The sequence below is a fragment of the Epinephelus lanceolatus genome, chromosome 8 (assembly GCF_041903045.1).
Source record: "Epinephelus lanceolatus isolate andai-2023 chromosome 8, ASM4190304v1, whole genome shotgun sequence".
Classification (NCBI taxonomy): Eukaryota; Metazoa; Chordata; class Actinopteri; order Perciformes; family Serranidae; genus Epinephelus; species Epinephelus lanceolatus.
The window spans coordinates 25,003,092-25,025,101 of NC_135741.1; the positions used below are offsets into that span (position 1 = coordinate 25,003,092).

The following is a 22,010-nucleotide window of genomic DNA, read 5'->3' on the forward strand; positions in this document are numbered from 1 at the left end:
TTTTCTTTTAGACTGTAGAGAAATATGAGATTTAAATAGATGGTCCCACACAGGACAGACTACATTTGCCAAAAAAGCAAATCTTAAATGTTTGCAACAATTATCATTTATGACAGGGGTGTCAAATTCATTTGAGTTCAAGAGCCACATACAGCCCAATTTGAACTAAACTCAATCTCAACCTCAAACCTAAATATTTCCCCTGTCTTGTAGTGTAAAGAAGGCCAAGTGCTTTCTAAAAACGTTAAACCCTTTATAAAACAGATGGTGAACAGCCTGAGATGTCTTCAGAAAAATAAGTGCAATTTCAACAATATGGCTCAGTTTTTCCACATTTCATAAGTCTACTACTCAGTGACATTAAATGTGCATTTTTCCATACATTTCCACTCGTGCAGAAATGCTGGCGTCACCACACTACATTAAAATAAAGCGGAAGCTATTGAGGAAGCAGGTTAAGTTATCCCCTGCCTTACAAACCATTTACAAATCGAAAGTTTTGGTACTACTGTACCGAAACTGCTGACTCACACAGTGTTCAGTATCATTAAATATAACTGCAAAAGGGTATCCATTGTGTTTCCAGAGAACTGTGTTGTGGTCAGGGCGGAAAAGCCTATGACTCAACATTTTACATGAAGTGGCTACTTACTGTTTAACTTCCTCCTGAAACCTGATAAAAGGTAGCCCTTACAAATACATCAGAATTAGATGTGCCCTTTGATGGACAGGTTCTGGCACACAGTTCATATTTTTGACACCCCTGATTTATGACATACTCATGCCACATCTGAGAACTAAACCCAGTAACCATTTCCATAAACATTTGCAAGTCAGATGAGGTTATGTCTGCGGTACCACAGGGACAGTCAAAGAGTCAATTTAGTCCCCAGTGGCTTGTTGAACATATTCCTCTGTGTGCAGCTTTTAAAATGTCTACACAAACATCTGTGATATCAGTCAAAGTTGGCTTAAGACAGATAGGCTAGTTAATACCTTGTAAATAAATTCACGAAAATATTTTTTAAATTTTGAGAAAAACTGAGATTTTATTTGATGCCACGGTTGAAAGATTATACGGATTGTAGTAGCCTCAGGGTAATTTATCCAAAAGTCACTCTGCAATATATGACAGGTTATGATCCAGTATAATTACATGCCGCATGGTACATCCAGTACACCAATATGTAATCACATGCACAGCATTGACAGTGATGGTAGGGAGTACAAAGTGTCTCATTAAACCAAAAGTTGGTTAATAAGGAAGATTTCTACATTTAGCTGAAGATAAAAGCTGCTAAAATCAGAGCAAAATTAGATTTAGAGCTCCCAAATCCCCTCATCAGAATAAAATTATACTAATGACTTTACTCTATATCCATATGTTTTTAGCCTGTAACACCGAGAATACATTTAAATGGCACATTAACATGTTATGTGAGACTCAAAACAAAATTACATGAATGTAGTAACATAAAATAACATCTAATTTTGAAAATCTACATAGAAATATAGGTATGGATATATACTGTTGATCATTTACTTTCACTGCATTTATGAGTTGTATCACTCTATAAGACTGAAGACAGACGGTGAGCATTTTTTGCATTAGGGACTTGATGCATACTCAGAAGAAAAGGGCCAAAATGACTGGTTGAGATTAATAAATGACAGCTTTAAAAATATACACATGTAACAGAAAATACAAACAATGGTGTCTTTAGGTAGGCAGATATATAAAGAGCCCTTACCACCACCACCACCACCACCACCACCACTATCATCAACACTTCTACTGCGTCCATCAATGTGGTGTAGTTTCACAGTTAACAGTGACGGAAGAGCTTATTGTTCCTTACATTTGAGTCTTACACATTGGCTATGAAGTCTTTACCATGCATACTGTGCATAACTGTAAGACTGGGTTTGTGATATACTATTGCTGAGGCTTCGCCATCAGAGGGAAGGGTTATATACAAAAGGGAAATGCAAATACACTTGCCTTGTCACGTTAAAAAAAAAAAAAATGCAAAAAACCATCTCTGGTAGCCGACTGTGGTGATCAACGACATCAACAAACCTACCATCAAGTGAGAGACAGAAGAGGTGTTCGACAAAAAGGTGCACAACAAGGATGGCCGACACACTGCCATGACAGCACTTTTCGTTCTTTTCGTTTGTTCTCAGTTTGACGTCCTAAAAATGATTTCCTGCTCTCACGTAGAACCAGCTCAACATGTTGAGTCCCAGAGAAATCACATTTGTTGTCACTCAAAAGTAGATGAATCTGTAGATGGATGATGGAAATGTAGGGAGAAAGTCTGCACAAACCAAGGCGGTGGTTTTTAATATGACGGTAAGACAGATGACTGTGGCTCTGGTCTCTATCCATTGTCTGCCTCCTGGAGTTTAGACACTGTTCTTCTCCAGAGTCTGGAGAAAAGTGTCTAAGTCTAGATCCATATGTGGGCTAGCTGCGGGCCTGGAAAATAGACACATACACATTGTGACCTCTCAACACCGTGTCAAACTATTTTTGGGAAAAATCAAACAATATTGAGATGCCTAGAAAATGAAAACCTACATGTGTACCGGGAAGCCAACAGGAGGGCTTGGACTGAACTCCACAGAGTTAGGTGCAGTATCCATTATGTCTTGATTGATAGACTCCTGTGGACTGAAGGGCTGCTGGAACTGACGCCTGGAAGAAACGACGACAGCCCTATCAACACAAACCTTAAGATTCATGAATAACTAAACTAAAGTTGGCATGTTTTGCCGGAAGAAGCAGCAGCAGTAAATCTGTCCACAAATCTGAAACAGAGTATTTCACAGAGCTTATTTCACGTGACCTTAAAGGTATACCTTGCAGGAATTGTCAGTTACTGTTTATAAACACACTCACCAGCGAAACTAAAAGCAAACCCCAGATTCACTCTTGTTTGGCGTTCAGTGATGGTTGAATGGGTATACTTCTGTAAGAGTCTACGCATAGTTTATTTAGGCATATCCTGCATAGTATATCTTTAAAGACATGTTTAGGGGGATCCCTCCTCAGTTGCTCTTCCTGAGGTTTCTACCGTTTTTTTCCCCCGTTAAAGGGTTTTTTTGGGGGGAGTTTTTCCTTATCTGCTGTGAGGGTCCAAAGGACAGAGGGATGTCGTATGCTGTAAAGCCTTGTGAGGCAAATTGTGATTTGTGATATTGGGCTTTATAAATAAAATTGATTGATTGATTGATTAAAAAGTACCATGTGGTTACGTGTTGATTGTATTGTCTGCACTTGTTGTCATGGTGATGTGTTGTTCTCTCTTGTTGGTGTGTTAAGTGTTTACTAGAGGACCACAATGGGCTTAACAATGGGCTTTATTGTGTTTACATCCTCTGTGATTTGTAACATGTTCAACGACTGCAGTGCAGTGTTATCTGTGTTTTTATCCATCAAATAAATTCAATAATCAATCAATAAGGAGCTAACACTGGTCAAATTACAAATTAAAAGCCGAACTTTTTGCTCATGACTTTTAAAAGTCAAGAAATCACTGTGGCATTATTTCAAAATGGCTGAAATATTAACGTTAATATGCATCCCATGTCCTCAGACAGTGTTGTTTTTCAGCAGCCATACATAAGCACATTCATTTTGCTGTGCCGGTGTTAAGAAGAGTTACCTTTCATTTGTTCAGCCGCTTTCTCTTTCATCAGACTTCATGGAGGATGATATTGCATGTAAAATGTGAGGTAAGTGTACAATGTGACGTACGAACAAAGTCCAAGCCAACGAAGTGACGATGGAACAAAGAAGCGCAAGTGTACCACCAAGTCTTGCAACATCGCCTTTGTAGACTGATAACTAACTAGAACTACTGCCCTGTGGTTGTATGCCTCCATGCACCTGTCAAGTTTCTCCTACAGTTTGCATCCATGTCTATGAAAACATGGATGCTTCACACACATCTTCCCCCCAGTAGCATGGAAGATCTACTATACCATCAGCACAGTTTCAAGATTAGTGTCACCATATGTCTCCCCTTCTGTTCCTGAGTTATGACATTGAATAATGGCCAGAAAAGTGTTTTATGCAGACTATTATGATGGCACAGTGGAGTTGACCTTTGACCTTTTGGAAATAAAATGTCATGACTTCATTATTTTATCCTATTAGACATTTGTGTGAAGTTTTGTCATTATTAGCATATGGATTATTGAGTTATGGCCAAACACATATTTTGTGAGGTCATAGTGATCTTAACCTTTGACCACAAAAGTCAAATCAGTTTATTCTTCATTTCAAGTGGACGTTTGTGTCAAAATTAAAGAAATTCCATTAAGGTTCACAAGAATGAGACAGACGAGGTCACATAGACTTCAACCTTTGACCTATGACCACATAAATCTAATCAGTTCATTGTTGGGTGTAGGTGAACGTTTGTGCCAAATTTGAAAAAATTCCCCAGAGATGTTCTTGAGATGATGCATTCATGAGAATTAGATGGATGCAAGGTTGCAGTGACCTTGACCTTTGACCCCTGACCACCAAAATCGAATCTGTTCATCTTCGAGTCCAAGTGAACGTTTGTGCCAAATTTGAGGAAATTCCCTCATGGTGTTCTTGAAATATTGCGTGAAAGAGTATGAGACAGACAAGGTCACAGCGACCTTGATCTTTGACCAATGACCATCAAAATCTAATCAGTCTATTCAAGTCCAATCTAATCATTTGTGCCAAAGTTGAAGAAACTCACTTGAGGTGGTAAGACACAGCACCAGGGAGTATGAATGACAGGAAGTGAGTTGGTGGTATGGAAATAAAGTGAAGGAGAGAAATGTGTAGATGTGACACTTACACGTTGAAGCTTTGAGGGTTTTCAGCGGCAGCCGGGGGTGTTGCTGAGCCAGCTTCCCTGCACACACACAAACATGATCCCTTAAAATTATTTCACTTTAAGTAAATCAAATGGCATGGTTTATTTGTGGGGGAAATAAAACAAGGTCACTTACGTGCCGACTTTAGTATGGAGAGTCGCAGGGATATAACCATCAACACGTAGAGGTTCTGTTTAAAACCACAGTAGTAAAAACAGAACTTGTTAGTTGTCCATTTTTACTTCAGCCTAAAAACATACATTTGACTTGGTGCATGAAGAAAAATACCTGTGTAGAATTTTTTGAAAACTTCATGTTTCGGAAAGTCGGGATACAGGCACGTTATGTGGCTGATGTCTCGGATGCGGTCACCAAGGCTACGGATCTCAAGATCTCTCTTGGTGAAGGGTTGGATGTTCTGGATCTTCTGTCCTCCATCTGGTGGAAAAATAAGTTTAATGTGTCAGTGCATACTGTACAGGCCAAAAGTTTGGACACACCTTCTCATTCAATGCATTTTCTTTATTTTCATGACTATTTACATTGTAGATTCTCACTGAAGGCATCAAAACTATGAATGAACACATGTGGAGTTATGTACTTAACAAAAAAAGGTGAAATAACTGAAAACATGTTTTATATTCTAGTTTCTTCAAAATAGCCACCCTTTGCTCTGATTACTGCTTTGCACACTCTTGGCATTCTCTCCATGAGCTTCAAGAGGTAGTCACCTGAAATGGTTTCCACTTCACAGGTGTGCCTTATCAGGGTTAATTAGTGGAATTTCTTGCTTTATCAATGGGGTTGGGACCATCAGTTGTGTTGTGCAGAAGTCAGGTTAATACACAGCCGACAGCCCTATTGGACAACTGTTAAAATTCATATTATGGCAAGAACCAATCAGCTAACTAAAGAAAAACGAGTGACCATCATTACTTTAAGAAATGAAGGTCAGTCAGTCCGGAAAATTGCAAAAACTTTAAATGTGTCCCCAAGTGGAGTCGCAAAAACCATCAAGCGCTACAACCAAACTGGCACACATGAGGACCGACCCAGGAAAGGAAGACCAAGAGTCACCTCTGCTTCTGAGGATAAGTTCATCCGAGTCACCAGCCTCAGAAATCGCAAGTTAACAGCAGCTCAGATCAGAGACCAGATGAATGCCACACAGAGTTCTAGCAGCAGACCCATCTCTAGAACAACTGTTAAGAGGAGACTGCGCCAATCAGGCCTTCATGGTCAAATAGCTGCTAGGAAACCACTGCTAAGGAGAGGCAACAAGCAGAAGAGATTTGTTTGGGCCAAGAAACACAAGGAATGGACATTAGACCAGTGGAAATCTGTGCTTTGGTCTGATGAGTCCAAATTTGAGATCTTTGGTTCCAACCGCCGTGTCTTTGTGAGATGCAGAAAAGGTGAACGGATGGATTCCACATGCCTGGTTCCCACTGTGAAGCATGGAGGAGGAGGTGTGATGGTGTGGGGGTGTTTTGCTGGTGACACTGTTGGGGATTTATTCAAAACTGAAGGCACACTGAACCAGCATGGCTACCACAGCATCCTGAAGCGACATGCCATCCCATCCGGTTTGCGTTTAGTTGGACGATCATTTATTTTTCAACAGGACAATGACCCCAAACACACCTCCAGGCTGTGTAAGGGCTATTTGACCAAGAAGGAGAGTGATGGAGTGCTGCGGCAGATGACCTGGCCTCCACAGTCACTGGACCTGAACCCAATCCAGATGGTTTGGGGTGAGCTGGACCGCAGAGTGAAGGCAAAGGGGCCAACAAGTGCTAAACACCTCTGGGAACTCCTTCAAGACTGTTGGAAAACCATTTCAGGTGACTACCTCTTGAAGCTCATGGAGAGAATGCCAAGAGTGTGCAAAGCAGTAATCAGAGCAAAGGGTGGCTATTTTGAAGAAACTAGAATATAAAACATGTTTTCAGTTATTTCACCTTTTTTTGTTAAGTACATAACTCCACATGTGTTCATTCATAGTTTTGATGCCTTCAGTGAGAATCTACAATGTAAATAGTCATGAAAATAAAGAAAACGCATTGAATGAGAAGGTGTGTCCAAACTTTTGGCCTGTACTGTATGTGTGTGTGAAATACTATACTATGCTTATTTATGTGTTTTTAATGACATACTGTGTTATGACTTTTTAATGAACATTTGTATGACATAATTTTTATGACTTTTTATAATGTTTTTTATGACATACTATACCATAACTTTTTATGAATGTTTTTATTCCGTGCTATACTATGGCTGTTTAATGACCATTTGTATGACATATTAATATTTTTATGACTTTTTATGAATTTTTTTTGACGACATGCTATACTATGACTTTTATAAAAAAATTTAATGACATACAATACTATGACATTTTATGATTTTTTTAACGACATACTATACTATGACTTTTTATGAATTTTTTTAACGACATACTATACTATGACTTTTTATGAATTTTTTTAATGACATACTATACGATGACTTTTTATGATTTTTTTAATGACATACTATACTATGCCTTTTATAAAAAAAAATTAATGACATACAATACTATGACATTTTATGATTTTTTTAATGACATACTATACTATGGCTTTTTATGATTTTTTTAACCACATACTATACTATGACTTTTTATGATTTTTTTAACCACATACTATACTATGACTTTTTATGATTTTTTTAACCACATACTATATTTTTAACCACATACTATAGTTTGAATTTTTATGAATTTTTTATTGACATACTATACTATGACCTTTTCATGAATTTTTTATTGACATACTATACTATGACTTTTTATGATTTTTTTAACCACATACTATAGTTTGAATTTTTATGAATTTTTTATTGACATACTATACTATGACTTTTTCATGAATTTTTTATTGACATACTATACTATGACTTTTTATGAATTTTTTTAACGACATACTATAGTTTGAATTTTTATGAATTTTTTATTGACATACTATACTATGACTTTTTATGATTTTTTTAACGACATACTATACCATGACTTTTCATGATTTTTTTTTAATGACATACTATACTATGACATTTTATGATTTTTTTTAACAACATACTATACCATGACTTTTCATGATTTTTTTTTAATGACATACTATACTATGACTTTTTATGATTTTTTTAACGACATACTATACTATGACTTTTAATGAATTTTTTACTGACATACTATACTGACTTTTTTATGATTTTTTATGACATACTAAACTATGACTTTTTTATGAATTTTTTTAACGACATACTATACTATGATTTTTTTATGAATTTTTTAACGACATACTGTACTATGACTTTTTATGATTTTTTTTATTTTAAGACATACTATACTATGACTTTTTATGAATTTTTTTAACCACATACTATAGTTTGAATTTTTATGAATTTTTATTGACATAATATACTATGACTTTTTCATGAACTTTTTTATGACATACTATACTATGACATTTTATGAATTTTTTCACTGACATACTATACTATGAATTTTATTAATTTTTTTACGACATACTATACTATGACTTTTTAATATTCATTTTTATGACATATTAATTTTCTAAATACTTTTTACAATTTTTTTTATGACATATTATATTATGACTTTTTTAATGAATATTTTTATGACATACTGTACTATGACCTTTTAATGAACATTTTTAATTACATTCTATAATTTTATTATAATATACTTTACTATGATTTTCATATTTATTGCTTTATGGCCTACTATACAATGACTTTTTAATGAACATTTTCATGACATATGTCATATGTCTGTGTCAAATATGTTACTCTGGCTCCATATTAAATCTTTTATGACACATCATTGTCTAGTATGCCATTAAAATGACATTAAAAATGTAGTATGTCATAAAAGAGTCAAAATATTACAGCATTGTATGTATGTAAACTATTTAATAATATAGTACAGTATGACATAAAAATCATTAAAAGGTGTCGTATTTTCTGCCATAAAAAAAGTTGTAAAAAATGTTTGAAAAAAAGTTTGAAAAATGTAAAAAAAAAAAAAAAAAAAAGTTGACTTGTTTTATTTCAGAAGAACCCCCTACAAAATGGGGAAGGGTGTTAAAGAATGGTGAAATAAAATACAATCTTGAAATTCCCTCACATAAAAATAACAGATATAAAAGATGTATGTACGATTTCCCTCATCACCATGTATCATCCCTCACACCATGTCACCTGCATCATCACAGTCCAAACAGGAAACTGAAGAAATTGAGGGAGGAGACAAAAAACGTCTGTGGCCACACTAACACTTACTCTCAGTAGCGGACACATATGCAATGGTGATGCCGCCGATCTCAGAGTCACTAAAGCGAAGCAAGAACGTCCCATTGGGCCTGTCTTTTAGAATCAGGTGGAGATGCTGCTTCCCAATGAAACCAAATATCAGCCTAGTGGAAGAAAACATTGAAACCATGTGGTAATATTACAGACTGTAGCAGGGTGATAAGATTTAAAAATAGCAGGGGAGTCTCCTCACCCTTCGCTCCAGTAGGTCTTCAGGTGCTTCTTGGTCAGCTCCATCACTCCTTCAAACCACTGCCAGAAAGTAAACGGTCGACCCGGGAGAACCTCCTGTAAGATTGAGAGGCCGTGTGAGATTTAAGTGTGTGTCAGCCTGGGTATGTTTCTGTGAGAGGACCTGTGTGTACCTTATTAAACTGGGCCCAGGAAACCATCATGTTGCTGAAGTCGTCGGCAAAGTCAGGCTTGTCGAATATCTTCTGGGCCAAGAAGTGCTGGTTGTACTGGTCCAGATTGTGGTGTGTCTGGACCTCAGAGGTGAATTTACTGTTAAGAGTGCTGTACATCATCCTCCAGGGCACACGCTCCGGCACCATGAACGGCACTCTGTCCTGATGACAATGACAAAGAGGTTGACAGGGCAACAACACTGATATGGATCTACAGTGATGTCAGGGGAAGAGTGAAAGAAACTAAAGCTGAGAGGAGAAAAAAAAGGAAGTGCAAATACAAATGCAGCACAAGTGTGTAGACAATGTCCATTTTGTTTGAGTGGTTAGGCGCTTCAAAAAAAAAATCAATGTATTTCTTACAGACCACATCAGACTATTTCCAGTCAACAAAGCAACAAACAGGAAGCCTGTCTAGGCCCCAAGAGCACATTACTGTAAGTCTGTGGCTCGTTTCCAACTCGACATGGCAAAGTGGTAAAGCTGCATACAATACTCTGTGTGATAAACAAGAATGTTTTGTTCGGTTTTTGGACTATACCAAATGTCTTTTTTTTTTTTTTTTTTTTTTTTTTACATTCAAAGCTTCTATTGTACGGAGCCCCTAAAGTCCCCAAAAAAGAAAAAAAAAACTATCTTGTGCGCACGAGATACTTACTCGAGCACACGAGATAAGCTAAATCGAGTGCACGAGATACTAAAACATGTGCTCAACATACAACTATTTCCCACGCTGAAAGCTCAGACAGGTCACTCACTGACTCATGACTCATGGTCATTACACAGTAATATGAGACCTCTGGGGTACCTAGCACACAGATCTGGTGCTAAAAGGTGGAGCTAAAAACACTGCAGTCTGTTGATTGGTCAATAGATGGTCACTGTGCTCAGTTGTGGCTGGTTTTGAGGGCTCATGAAACCACTGTTCATACTGTGGAGAGTTTTATTAGCAAACTGTAACTATAAAATGAAAGGATGTTTTGCTGCCATTTGCAGCAGCTGGAGACGGAGAAAAAAATAACTTAAATCACTGGGCCGACTGCCGGCGACTTGTAAGGTGGAACGTTTACTTGTAATGTTACTCAATGCATGAGGTGACAACGTGAAGCCATCAGCAAACCTTAAATTTCACCGTGACAACTTTGACCATTACTTTAGTTTTTATGCTCTCTCTTGTATGACATAAACTTTTAGTAATGAGTGGATCTACTACTGTTAAAAATATATTGTAATTTCAACCAGATTATGTGAAATGCTTATATCAAAATCATCACTTGGAGAAAAAGAAAGTGTTGCAGAGCATTGTTCCTGTGGGCTCTAGCAACACTAAACCCCTGAGCTTGCCTTAGAAGGACTGAATGCACAAGCCTGCTATTTCTAAAGTGAGTGACAACAACCCCGCCCACATTTAAAGGTACTGTCTGCAGTGAAAACACTTGGGTCTAAATACCATATCTCAAGGGTTACTTTTGATTCCAAAGGTACCATACTGAAAGTGTTTGGTGGAAACGGGGCTTTTCTTACCAGCCAGCCGCCATATTGTTTTTGGACAAGCAATTCACATTATTTATTGGTCCTGTATTCTGGTAGTTCCTATCGAACTCTTGAACAACAGCAAATGCCACAGCCCCTTTCCTCTGTTTTTCTGTGGTCATGTGGCACCAATTTCAAAAGTATTTGCATCTTTCTACAGCATAGACAGCCGAGTTTTATAAAAAATACTTCCTTAATGTACTGAATGTCGTATATTGCACCTTCAACATTGCAAGACCGGGCATTTGGCCTCTTGGAGTCCCCTTCTAGTCCAAATTAATTTAAAATAATGGAGGCAATTCTTCCAAAGAACAAGTGATGAAGGTACAGCCTCGGCACCAAACATTAATGCTTCACTTAATCTACATTCAAAGTAATCTATTCCACATGAGTCGGCTGACTAAAATAAAGTTGCAACAGCACAGACAGACAATGTGACACTTACTGGTTCAGAGAAAGCGCAGTCCCATATGATGGTGGCCAGAGCGTTGTTGTCTTGACTACCATGGACAATGACGACCACCGGCAGCGAGATCATCTACAATCAATGACATAGTTTTGAGTTGTGTGATGGTGTACGTCAGCTCAGTGTATCACTGCTGTAGTCATCTGATAAAGCTTGTTTATGGTGTAATGTCTTTAATTTTGTCAAAATAAAAGTCCTTGGTTAATTCATATTTTATGGGGGGAGAAAAAAAATGCACATGTTCTAAATATTAAGGGGGGCGTGTCCCCTGAGCCCCCCCAAATTCTACACAAATGGCTGTTGAATGATTTACCAGAACATCAAAGGTATCATCAAACTTCACAGCAATGTGACAAAGGAAAAAGACATCATCACCATAAATGCAAAATTATCACCTTTCCTTAAAAACAGGAAGTAAAAAACACTTAAAGAACAATGGACAGGGGCCAAACCTGTATCCGGTAGGGTGTGTCACACCCTGTGATGGTGATCTCTGTCGAGAACAGGAGAGCAAACTTCTCCTCTGTCACAGACTCTGATCCCTTTCTGTCCGCTCTCTTGATCTTCTTGATGGACTGTTCAACCCAAAATAAAATTGGTTAACAAGACTTCAAAAAAAAAAAAAAAAATCTGGTGTGATAAATCTGGAGTGCTACACACCATGTTCCTGAAGGTGGCACATGTGCTCTTGCTGGCTGTGTTGTGTTCTAGGATGGCTGTATTGTTGATCAGTTCCCCGACATTATCGCTGCAGATGGCAAAACAGAGAGTTTCAATGTCAGTTTTGCTCTGACATAAGTGGTGTACAGTAAGAACGTAAATTGAACCCATTTCGAAGTGTGAAATTTTATTAGAAAAAAAAAATGACTGGTTGCGAACCAGGTACTCCAAAATATAAAAACATCGACAGCTAAAATCAAAATATCAATATCAATAAATATCTGGAAATACTTAAATGCATGTACTTTAGTTGCTGATTTTTTTTTTTTTATTACTATTATATTTTTTTTCTTTTTATCCTAAAATAAGGCTTTTTACTAATTCCTATTTGATATTTTTCTCTCATATTTTGGAGCACCTGGATTGCCTTTCTTGGTTATCCTGGTAAACATTATTGTTTGATTTGATTTATTCAACATTTTGGGCTTATAAGACAATAAAATAATAACAATAAACAACAACAAAGTCAGTCGTGCATGAGGTACAGTATCACAATTTCACGAATACATAACGAAAATGTTCTATAATTTAAAAAAAAAGGGGTCAAACTGAGTCTTAGCCACCATTTTTCTTTCTATAAATCTTAAACAACAAAACAGCAGCCGCACACTCAAACACTGTGCATATATCACTGATATATGCACAGTGTTTGAGTGTGCAGCTGCTGTTTTGTTGTTTCTTAAGGCTCTGAGTTCAGCTCAAGCACCTCTTTAAGTGTTTGCCTACAGATGAGCGGTGGCTTTTTTCACTATAAATCTTAAACAAAAACCTACAAATTAAAAAGCCACTTTACTATATTACCTTCAGAAGAGCAAAACCAAGTAGGATCTCTTATTTCTATATTGCACATTTTTAGGTCATTGCACATCAAAAAATATACTACTACATTAAACCATATTTTATGATAATGGAGACAGATTGCATCTAGCTAATGGTTTAATTCACAATAACCAAATCAAATTTATACCTCAAAGCTTTCACATTATCTAGTTATTTAAGGTTCTAGTTATTCTGCTTGTGCCCTCTATTAAGTTCTCCAAGTGCACTACTCATCCATGTGCGACACAGGTGTATGTGGAAGCATGTTAAATATTACGGTTGTATGTGTTTGGAAAGCATACAAATGGAACAATGAGTCTTGGATTATATGGCACCTGGTGTATGAGAGTTTGTTAATGGATGTTTTGATTTTGTTCTGCTGTTTTTAAATGTGGACCCCTATGACTTCAATTCATCAAGAATTTTCAGTTTTTGGAGTCTTTGTTCACCATGGAGGCATGTGATAAAAACAAAGTTAACGTCACAAATTCAATGTAACACAGGGTGAGCAACTGAAATACAAATGATAATTCAGGGAGTGAAGTATTCCTTTAACTGTAACCAAAATAATAACCAGAAAAAAATGCAACAACACTTTTTTTCTATAAAGGGAACTGGAGGGGAAAAAAGTACTGAATACCATGAAAACCAATTAGCAATGTGCTCTATGGCTCTCCTCCCTCCTGACAGGGTGCAGCCCTCCCTGTTGTGCTGTGTGTATGACTCACCCAGGTACACTGCCCAGGTTCCTGGCCTGCAATTCATTAATGATTTGCGCCTTCAGCACCACAGGTTTCCCGGGAGCGACTTTCTCCCCCAGCAGATATCGCACTGTTGTTGAGAACTTTGACTGAGTTTTAATGACCTGAGGGGGCTGCTTGTCCACCACAAGAGAGCTGGAGGAGACATCGGTTACATTAGTGAGGAAAAACGCTTCCTGTTTTCAAAGATGTATGGAAGTACGTCATTTATGCTGCTATTTATGAGTGAAGGAGCAGAAGAAGTTCGAGGTAAATACATTTATGTTCTTTGGCAGTTCTCCAATTTTAAAGGAAATGTAGGTATGTAGCAAAGAAAACAACATGACTGTGCTACCTTTGAATCAGAACTTGCAGAAGTTGCCCCAGCCTTTCCTGGAGCTCTGGAAACGGCTCCCCTATCAGCATCAATTCCTGTCTCAGCTTTCCGTTCACGCCAAGCAGCTGCTCACACCTAAAAGAGGAAATACATACAGACAGTTAGGGAGCAAGAATGAAAATGGAAAGAAAAAACACAAATAGGGAAAATACATATAGAGAGGAAATACATAAAGGCAGTGAGGGAGAAAGAATGAAAGTGAAAACTCAACAGCCAGTGGAACATAAATGTTTATGTGATGATTCATCATTTCATACAACATGAGGTGTTTACCAAAGAAAATAACTTGAGTACTATATTTAAAAGCTTGACATAAAGAATTATCAGGCTGGTTGCTGAATCCCTCTAGCCTCATAGCCACGGACTCCCATAAAAAAGCTGATGAACAGAAATACAACAAAAACGCAGTCAATACAAAAGGGAACAAGTGGAACAGGGTGGGCCTCACCAGGTCTGCATGGGGTTAAGGTTGTCGTCAAAGGGGTGTCCGATGGCGGCCTTGTGCTGCTCCCACCTCCACGCCTTCAGCCTGCTGAGCAGACGGGTCTGACACTGGTCCAGACAGTCCACAGACTCCTTCAGCAGCTGGAAGCGTTTCTACAACAACCAAGATCCAAAACACATTACACTGACACACATAGGCAAACATGCATGTCAATAAACAACATGCACAAACACAGAAATATCACACACCTCCATACATACAAAATAATAAACACTATTCATCCATAAATTCGCCAAGAGACATATTTAATGATCGTCTACTTTAGTGTGATACGTAACATCAAACTATAACTGAATAGCATCACACTCTGAACATACAACAGCTGTTGCAATCTACATACAAAAAACAAACTGATATTCCTCTAAGGCAGTAGTTTTCAAACTTTTTGCGCCCAAGGCACATCAAAGGGCAAGCCAAAATCTCAAGGCACACCAGTATTTATATCTGTACACAACAGCCTTTGTAACATGTATTATAACTCTTATCATGACATAAATGTTTGTTTTTATTTACTAATATCAAATATAAGTTGACAACCAACTATTACTGATGAAATATTTATTTACAACATGATTTAAAAATCAATTTTAAGTTTTTTAAAATTACACCAAAGGACCAATAACACACACATTTACACAGGAAATAATGTAAGATAATGTAAGATAATGTAATGTGTTGCACACTTATAATTCCCTTGCACGAACAGAGTCAAATAGCTTCTCATGAGGGTTTTTTAAATTAAATTCAATCAGATTGTTTTAGGTAGTTTGTCTCTTTATAGTAAATGGGTGCTCACAACAAACTGATACAGCCAGTTAAAAGATCATTCAGAACTTTTTGTATATGCCCAGCTGAATATTGCATAATAATGTGTGGTTATCACAAAATCCCACAGCACACCTGAATTTGCATCACAGCACACCAGTGCGCCTGCTGTGGCACACCATTTGAGAGCCACTGCTCTAAGGTGCCAGTAATGATGGTACTTGCAGCTCATATATCATGATAGTTTTGAGAAAAAACCCTGCCAACGATATTGTGACGACCTTGTGGGGCTGATTATTGGTGTTTTTAGAAAATATTTACACAATGAGATTTTTGATAAATAATCGTCAGTAATGTGGATATTAGGGATGTAATGATACATCTGTCTGGATCGATACATTGATTCAGTGATCAATGATCCAATATCAACAATGCAAATCGGGGATACACCTTTATTTTAAAAATTCTCAGGCCACGTCTGTGTCACTATTTCCATCCAAGCACTTCCTTTCTAAACATTCAATCAGTGCTAGCAGCCTAGCGCCAGGCATACTGTGGCAAACAGACCAGAAAAAAAAAAGACAATGAGTCATCTCATATTAATCGTATCAAATCAAAACCATATCAAGGCAGGTTTAAGATATGAGTGAATCTTGTAACTTCATCCAAAGAATTAATATAATATTGTTTTGTGATGAAACTTGTGATTCACACCCCTCATAGATATAAAGACTATGTGGGTAAAGGCAAATAATAGAACAGCTAGAACAGTCTGCTAAGATCAGAAAATAACTTCACTGTACTACAATGCAGCCTTTAAAACCAGGAAAACACAAAACTACAGATCTTACTATATCCAAAATCTATGACAATATTTAGTCTCACATCAAGATATAGATATAATATCAATATATTGCCAGTCCTACCGTGGCCATTGCCTTCACATTATATTCCAGTTGCTGGATGTGATTCTGGAGTTTCTGGATTTCTGACTTTGCTGCATCCAGTCCGTTCTGTTGGATCGGCCCTGTGCAAACAAATATTAATGTCATATGGTGCTACCAAACAAACACAAACTAACAACCAGACCAAAATGTCTAAACGCCTGAATGGGAAATAATGGTCACTGTTCCAAAAGAAGGCAAAACCGAAAGTGAGTAATTTGAGTCATTCATTTAACAGGATGTGTGGGTTTTGTTTCGTGTCTGCATTTCCAAACAGGTCTTTATGTTCTTGGGATTGTCACTGTCGCTGTTCACATACACATCCTGTCAAATGGATGACCAAAATTACTCACTTAGTGTTGTTTTCTCAGAACAATGGCCACTCCTCACACACACACACAACCAGGGACAGTGATGACCTGAGGGGTGCCTCAGGGATCCATTCATGGCCCACAACTTTTTACATTATATTTACACGTAACCTCTTTGTCAGGCCATTCAGAGACATAATGTCACCACCAGTGACTCCGAGCTCTATCTGTCGACTGATCTCAGCAGCACTAGCCATCTTGATACTGACTTCCTGACATTTAAAGCTGGATGTCACTAAATTTCCTTCCTAAATTTCCATCTGAATTTAATTCAGAAGTCAATACGAATAAGATTGAGTAGGGCTGCAACCAACAACTATTTTCACAACTAATTAATCAGCTGAGTATAGTCTTGATTATCAGTGTTAAAAAAACATGGTGAAAAATCATTAAACTAAACTGAACATAATAAAACCATGAATCAATCTTGGGAAAAGAGGAACTGACATATCCTCACTCCATTTCAGTTTCTGTGAGTAATGGTACCTACATGAGCTTCAGTTCCTGCACCGGATCTTATTGCCACTTAGAACTATGGTGTGTCTGTTTATTGTACTTTAGACATACGAACATGAATCAGGGCGTTACTTTGAAAGGAGCTCTGTTCAGCCTGCCTCGTGTTAGTGTCTCTCACCTTGTAAACCCTCATAGTTCTGTCTCTCCCAGTTGAGCTCCTCTTGCAGTTGGTGCATCTTTTGTCGGATATCCTGGACCTCCAGCACCTTCAGAACCAGGCAGTCTACATCCTGCATGTTGGGGAACGAGGTCTCTCTATTCGGGTACTGCTGGTACTGCGGAGGGTTGGGCATCTGAGCGGGCTACAGACATAGAACAGCACTTAATGCACTTATTAAAGCTGGCATCACAACTGTTGACAGAAAAAGAAAATTAAATTAAGTATTTTTCTTTTTTTAAGTATTATTAAGTGGAACATCTAGAATCTTAAGTTAAGTTCATTCTCACTGCAGTCACAACAACTTACACTTTCAAATACCTGATATGAGGCCACACTGCCAGAAAAAATGGTTTACGTAATGCAATGTTTAAAAAGAATAATGAAACGCAAGTCATGCCATCAGTGCTTTTTAAGGTCTGACACTTTGGGACTGCCCCCTCAGACTAAATTTTGTAACTCCTCCTATTATTCGTTGTCTCACTGCATTTTGGAGGATAATGACACTCTCACTTTTGAAACTACAGTTCCCATAATTTGGATTGCAGTGCATGTTTAAACCCCTCAAGTTGCCACAGAGGTTAAGCAAAGCCAATCTACTCAAGAAATGTACTTCAATACAAATTTTTCTTGAGTATTTCCATTTTCTGCTACATTACACTTCTGCTGTACTAAATCTCAGAGGTAAATATTGTACTTTTTACTCCACTACATTTATCTGACTGCTTTAGTTACTTTCCAGATTACAGTTTTTCATCCTCTTCCTGTCTAGTGAAAACCATGAATCTCTACATGTGTTGATTTTAAATGTTTGTGATGAACTGAAGGATGAAGCGTTCCTTTATAGGTTGAGAAAATTCTCCTCCCTCCACAGCTAAATAAACTACTTAACAACCCTTTTGGATCAGCTGGAAAATACTTCATCACAAAGCTGAAAACAGGGCTGTTTTTATAATGCCATGAAAAGTTGGCTTTTTAGAGATACATAGTTCTCACAGGACAGCCACACTACAAACATATATGATGTTACAGATACATTGCTCAAATTAGCACAACCTTGAACATCTACAGCAGTACAATGCAACATATACATTAATGCAGCAGTAATATTAAATCAAAAACATCATATATAATAGTAAAACACTGACTGGGAACATTTTACTGCACAATGGGCACTTTTACTTTAAGTACTTAAGGAACATTTTGCTGGTAATACTTAGTCCTTAGTTAATACTTAAGTAAGCTTCTGAATGTGGGACTTTCACTCGTAGTGGAGTATTTTCACAGTGTGGTATTTATAATTGTACAATTACTAAATCTTGTGTGGCACTGTTTCCCAACGTTGCCGCTTTCTGACTAAACTCAATGAGTTTTCAGACCCTTTTAAAGGGAAATTTCGGTTTATTTCAACCTGTCTCCTATCGTCCTAAATTTGTTTCAAGTGACTAGTGACATAAAAATAATAGTTAGCATGTTAGCCGTTAGCCTAGATACAGTCGGGGCGCGTAGTAGCGTCAGACCTGTTAAAACGTAAGTGAAAGGGCATAGTTCAAGTGCAAAGTTAGTCCACTAAACAAACTTTTTATCCACAAAGACCACCTCATATTGTTAGGATACATGTCAGAGAACATATAGAAAACGACATATAAACGTGTTGTCTTACCTTACCGATGTGCTGCCATGTTTGTTTACCATTTAGCTCTGCTTTCCAAAGCGCGGCTGAAATATCGCGAGAACAAGCAGCGATCTCATACCGTGCCTGAAATCTCGCGAGCTCTAGATAAAGCTCAGCTGGATACTACTCCAGGTGGAGGTGTCTCGTCCTCGGTCACATCCAGACCTTGAAAATAAGGCTGCAACTGGTCCCATTCCTTGCAACAGAGGCTAGGGCTGTGCAATTAATCGTCTGGTGATCGCGATTACGATTTTGAGGTCAAACAATTTCAAATTTACTGACATCAAGAGTAAACGATTTTTGGTCACGGACACCTGGAGATGTTATTTTGTCTTCTACGGAAGCCGCGCATGTGCAATACCGCCCCCTCCCCTCCTCTCAATCCACAAGCCAGTCAAGTAGGTGAACTACGAATGATGCGAGGGGCAGGTGATCGCGTAAGATTTCAAAAACAGCGTGTGGAAAATGGCAGAGGGAGAGCGAGAGAGGTTGGTCTGTGTGTGTGTGCGCGCGCATCGGGGCCGAACTCCACCGTGCACGATACAGAGCAAAGGAGAATTGTAAACGTGCAACCATGTGGAGACAGAAATGACATGCTGTCATGTAAACAATATAAGTCATCACGTGTGCTGCATAATCGTTTGCATAATCGTAATTTCAATTTTGACCAAAATAATTGTGATTATGATTTTTTCCATAATCACACAGCCCTAACAGAGGCATTCCTCTTCTGTGGGCACTGGGGCACAGCATCCACAGATACACCACCAATCTCCAGAGCTACACAGCCTTGCAGCAGCCATTCCTCCTCTCTCGTCCTCTACCTGTTGCGCCTCTCTCTCTCTCTCTCTCCTCCTCTGTTCTTCAATTTCACGAAGCTCTTCATCAGTGTATTCTGGCTCAAATAAATAAGGACGGCCATTAAACTCCGCAAAATCAAATTCCTCCTCCACAAAGTCGAAGCCTGGCAAAAAGTCAGCCATTATTCTATAAATCTTTTATAAAATAAATGAATGAACTTTTCAGGCTACTGTCCGGTTCTGCCTTCCAGCTGTTGCTGCTTGTTCTCGCGAGATTTCAGGCACAGTATGAGATCGCTGCTTGCTTTAAATGGTAAATTTGTATAGCGCCTTTCTAGTCATCTGACCACTCAAAGCACTTCTTACACTACGAGGTCACATTCACCCATTCACACACACATTCACACACTGGTGGCCGAGGCTATCATACAAGGTGCCACCTGCTACTCAGTTTTAAACACACTCACACACCGATGGAACAGCCATTTGAGGTTCAGTATCTTGCTCAAGGATACTTCGACATGCAGACTGGAGGAGCCGGGGATCGAATCACTGATCTTTCAATTGGAGGACGACCCGCTCTACCTCTGAGCCACAGCCGCCCTCACAGCAACTTGCTGCTCAAAGTGAACTCAGTCAGCGGCTCCTCTGACAGCAGCATAGCTTCCCTACCTCCCTCTGTTTGTGTACACACAGGCAGCAGTGAGTTACTGTGTTTTATAGCTTTGTTGAGAACCGCTCGAGGAAACATTCAACTTCTAAAGCATTCATTCTCGAAATAGGGGCAAGCAGACAGATGGAGATTCATTGCTTTATAGCCATATGTAAATAGGACGTATAATATTACTTAAAAAGTTACAACTTTCTCAGACAAGTTTCAAGACTCAGAAAGTTTACTTTTAAGGACCACTGAAATGCACCAGAACCAGTGGCTGTCTAGAAGTTAGGAAATCAATCTACACCTGTAACATCTCCCTTGAAAAATGTCTGCGTATCATTTATAATGCAAAACCCCTGTTACAGTCCTTTGTAAGGCTATTGTTTGCAAAGTAGTATTATGCCCTTTCCTGTTTGTCTGTGTATTCATAATGGCACCAACTTGTACTTTCTGTCATCATTTCTATTATACACTCTGAGATCAAGCCTCACCGGGCCCTTCACAATGATAAGACAGCTTGTTAGGGTGAGGGCTGCAGATAAACTAAACACAGACAGTCTTTGTTAAAAGGTCTTACCGTGCCGAGCAGAACCCTCTCCTTCGTGAGGATTTCCCTGACCATCACTCCAAACTGTAGAGGATGCTGCTGAAACATGCTCTGTAAAACAAGCACGTCTTATCACAATCACATCTCACAAACACAGTCCATAAAACCACTGTGTAGCTACTTTTATGCCCTGGTGTATTCAGTTTAGGGCTGCCCCCTAATAGTCGACCAGAAACGTCATTAGTCGGCAAGATGTTATTGGTGGCTTAGTTGCAGAAAAAAGCAAACAAACAAACAAACAAAAACAAACGTGAACCTCTATTAGGAACTGCACCTTGTCAAAATAAATCAAAACCTTATGAGTGGACCATGTAGGAATTTAATTTGAAAGGACAGACACAGGAAGAGGCCACGCTCAGCAGTCAGACAGGAGTCACATTACAAACCAATCAGAGCTAACAGATATCTTCCCCTCCTTTGTAAATATTCAGTCTGATAAATACGGAAAAGTTGTAGTGCAGGGCTACCCAGAGCTTTACATCTGTCCCACTATGATAGGCCTACACACTTATAAACAGCACCTGGAAGAAGGATCAGCTCTGCACTCAGGATTTCAGGTAAATAGGCTCTACGATGCTTGTTGAGGTTGCTTAGCAAGCTCAGATGCAACTAACCGAAAAAAGCACAAGAGTAGCACCCAGTGTTCGACCTTGCGACTTCCAAGCAGTTAAAGACGTGTGTGTACGGCCCCTA

The 22,010-nt window shown here is 38.4% G+C and overlaps 1 protein-coding gene across 2 annotated transcripts in view; it reads right to left on the bottom strand.

Moving 5' to 3' along the window:
• Positions 1–1,020: 1,020 nt before the first annotated feature.
• stat6 (signal transducer and activator of transcription 6, interleukin-4 induced) overlaps positions 1,021–22,010 on the bottom strand; it is a 37,613-nt gene continuing 16,623 nt past the window's right edge. Inside the window, exons 4-20 of one of the 2 annotated variants that reach the window (XM_033628272.2) lie at positions 21,288–21,368; positions 17,539–17,722; positions 16,516–16,616; positions 14,768–14,916; positions 14,278–14,394; positions 13,911–14,078; positions 12,304–12,391; positions 12,096–12,218; positions 11,623–11,715; positions 9,603–9,806; positions 9,431–9,525; positions 9,208–9,341; positions 5,155–5,304; positions 5,002–5,056; positions 4,848–4,904; positions 2,585–2,701; positions 1,021–2,482 (exon numbers count right to left, since the gene is read on the bottom strand). In XM_033628272.2, the coding sequence (XP_033484163.1) occupies positions 2,410–2,482; positions 2,585–2,701; positions 4,848–4,904; positions 5,002–5,056; positions 5,155–5,304; positions 9,208–9,341; positions 9,431–9,525; positions 9,603–9,806; positions 11,623–11,715; positions 12,096–12,218; positions 12,304–12,391; positions 13,911–14,078; positions 14,278–14,394; positions 14,768–14,916; positions 16,516–16,616; positions 17,539–17,722; positions 21,288–21,368 (1,989 nt within the window). In that variant the 3' untranslated portion in view covers positions 1,021–2,409. The remainder of the gene's footprint in view (positions 2,483–2,584; positions 2,702–4,847; positions 4,905–5,001; positions 5,057–5,154; positions 5,305–9,207; positions 9,342–9,430; positions 9,526–9,602; positions 9,807–11,622; positions 11,716–12,095; positions 12,219–12,303; positions 12,392–13,910; positions 14,079–14,277; positions 14,395–14,767; positions 14,917–16,515; positions 16,617–17,538; positions 17,723–21,287; positions 21,369–22,010) is intronic. The other variant, XM_078170065.1, reaches the window with a different exon arrangement.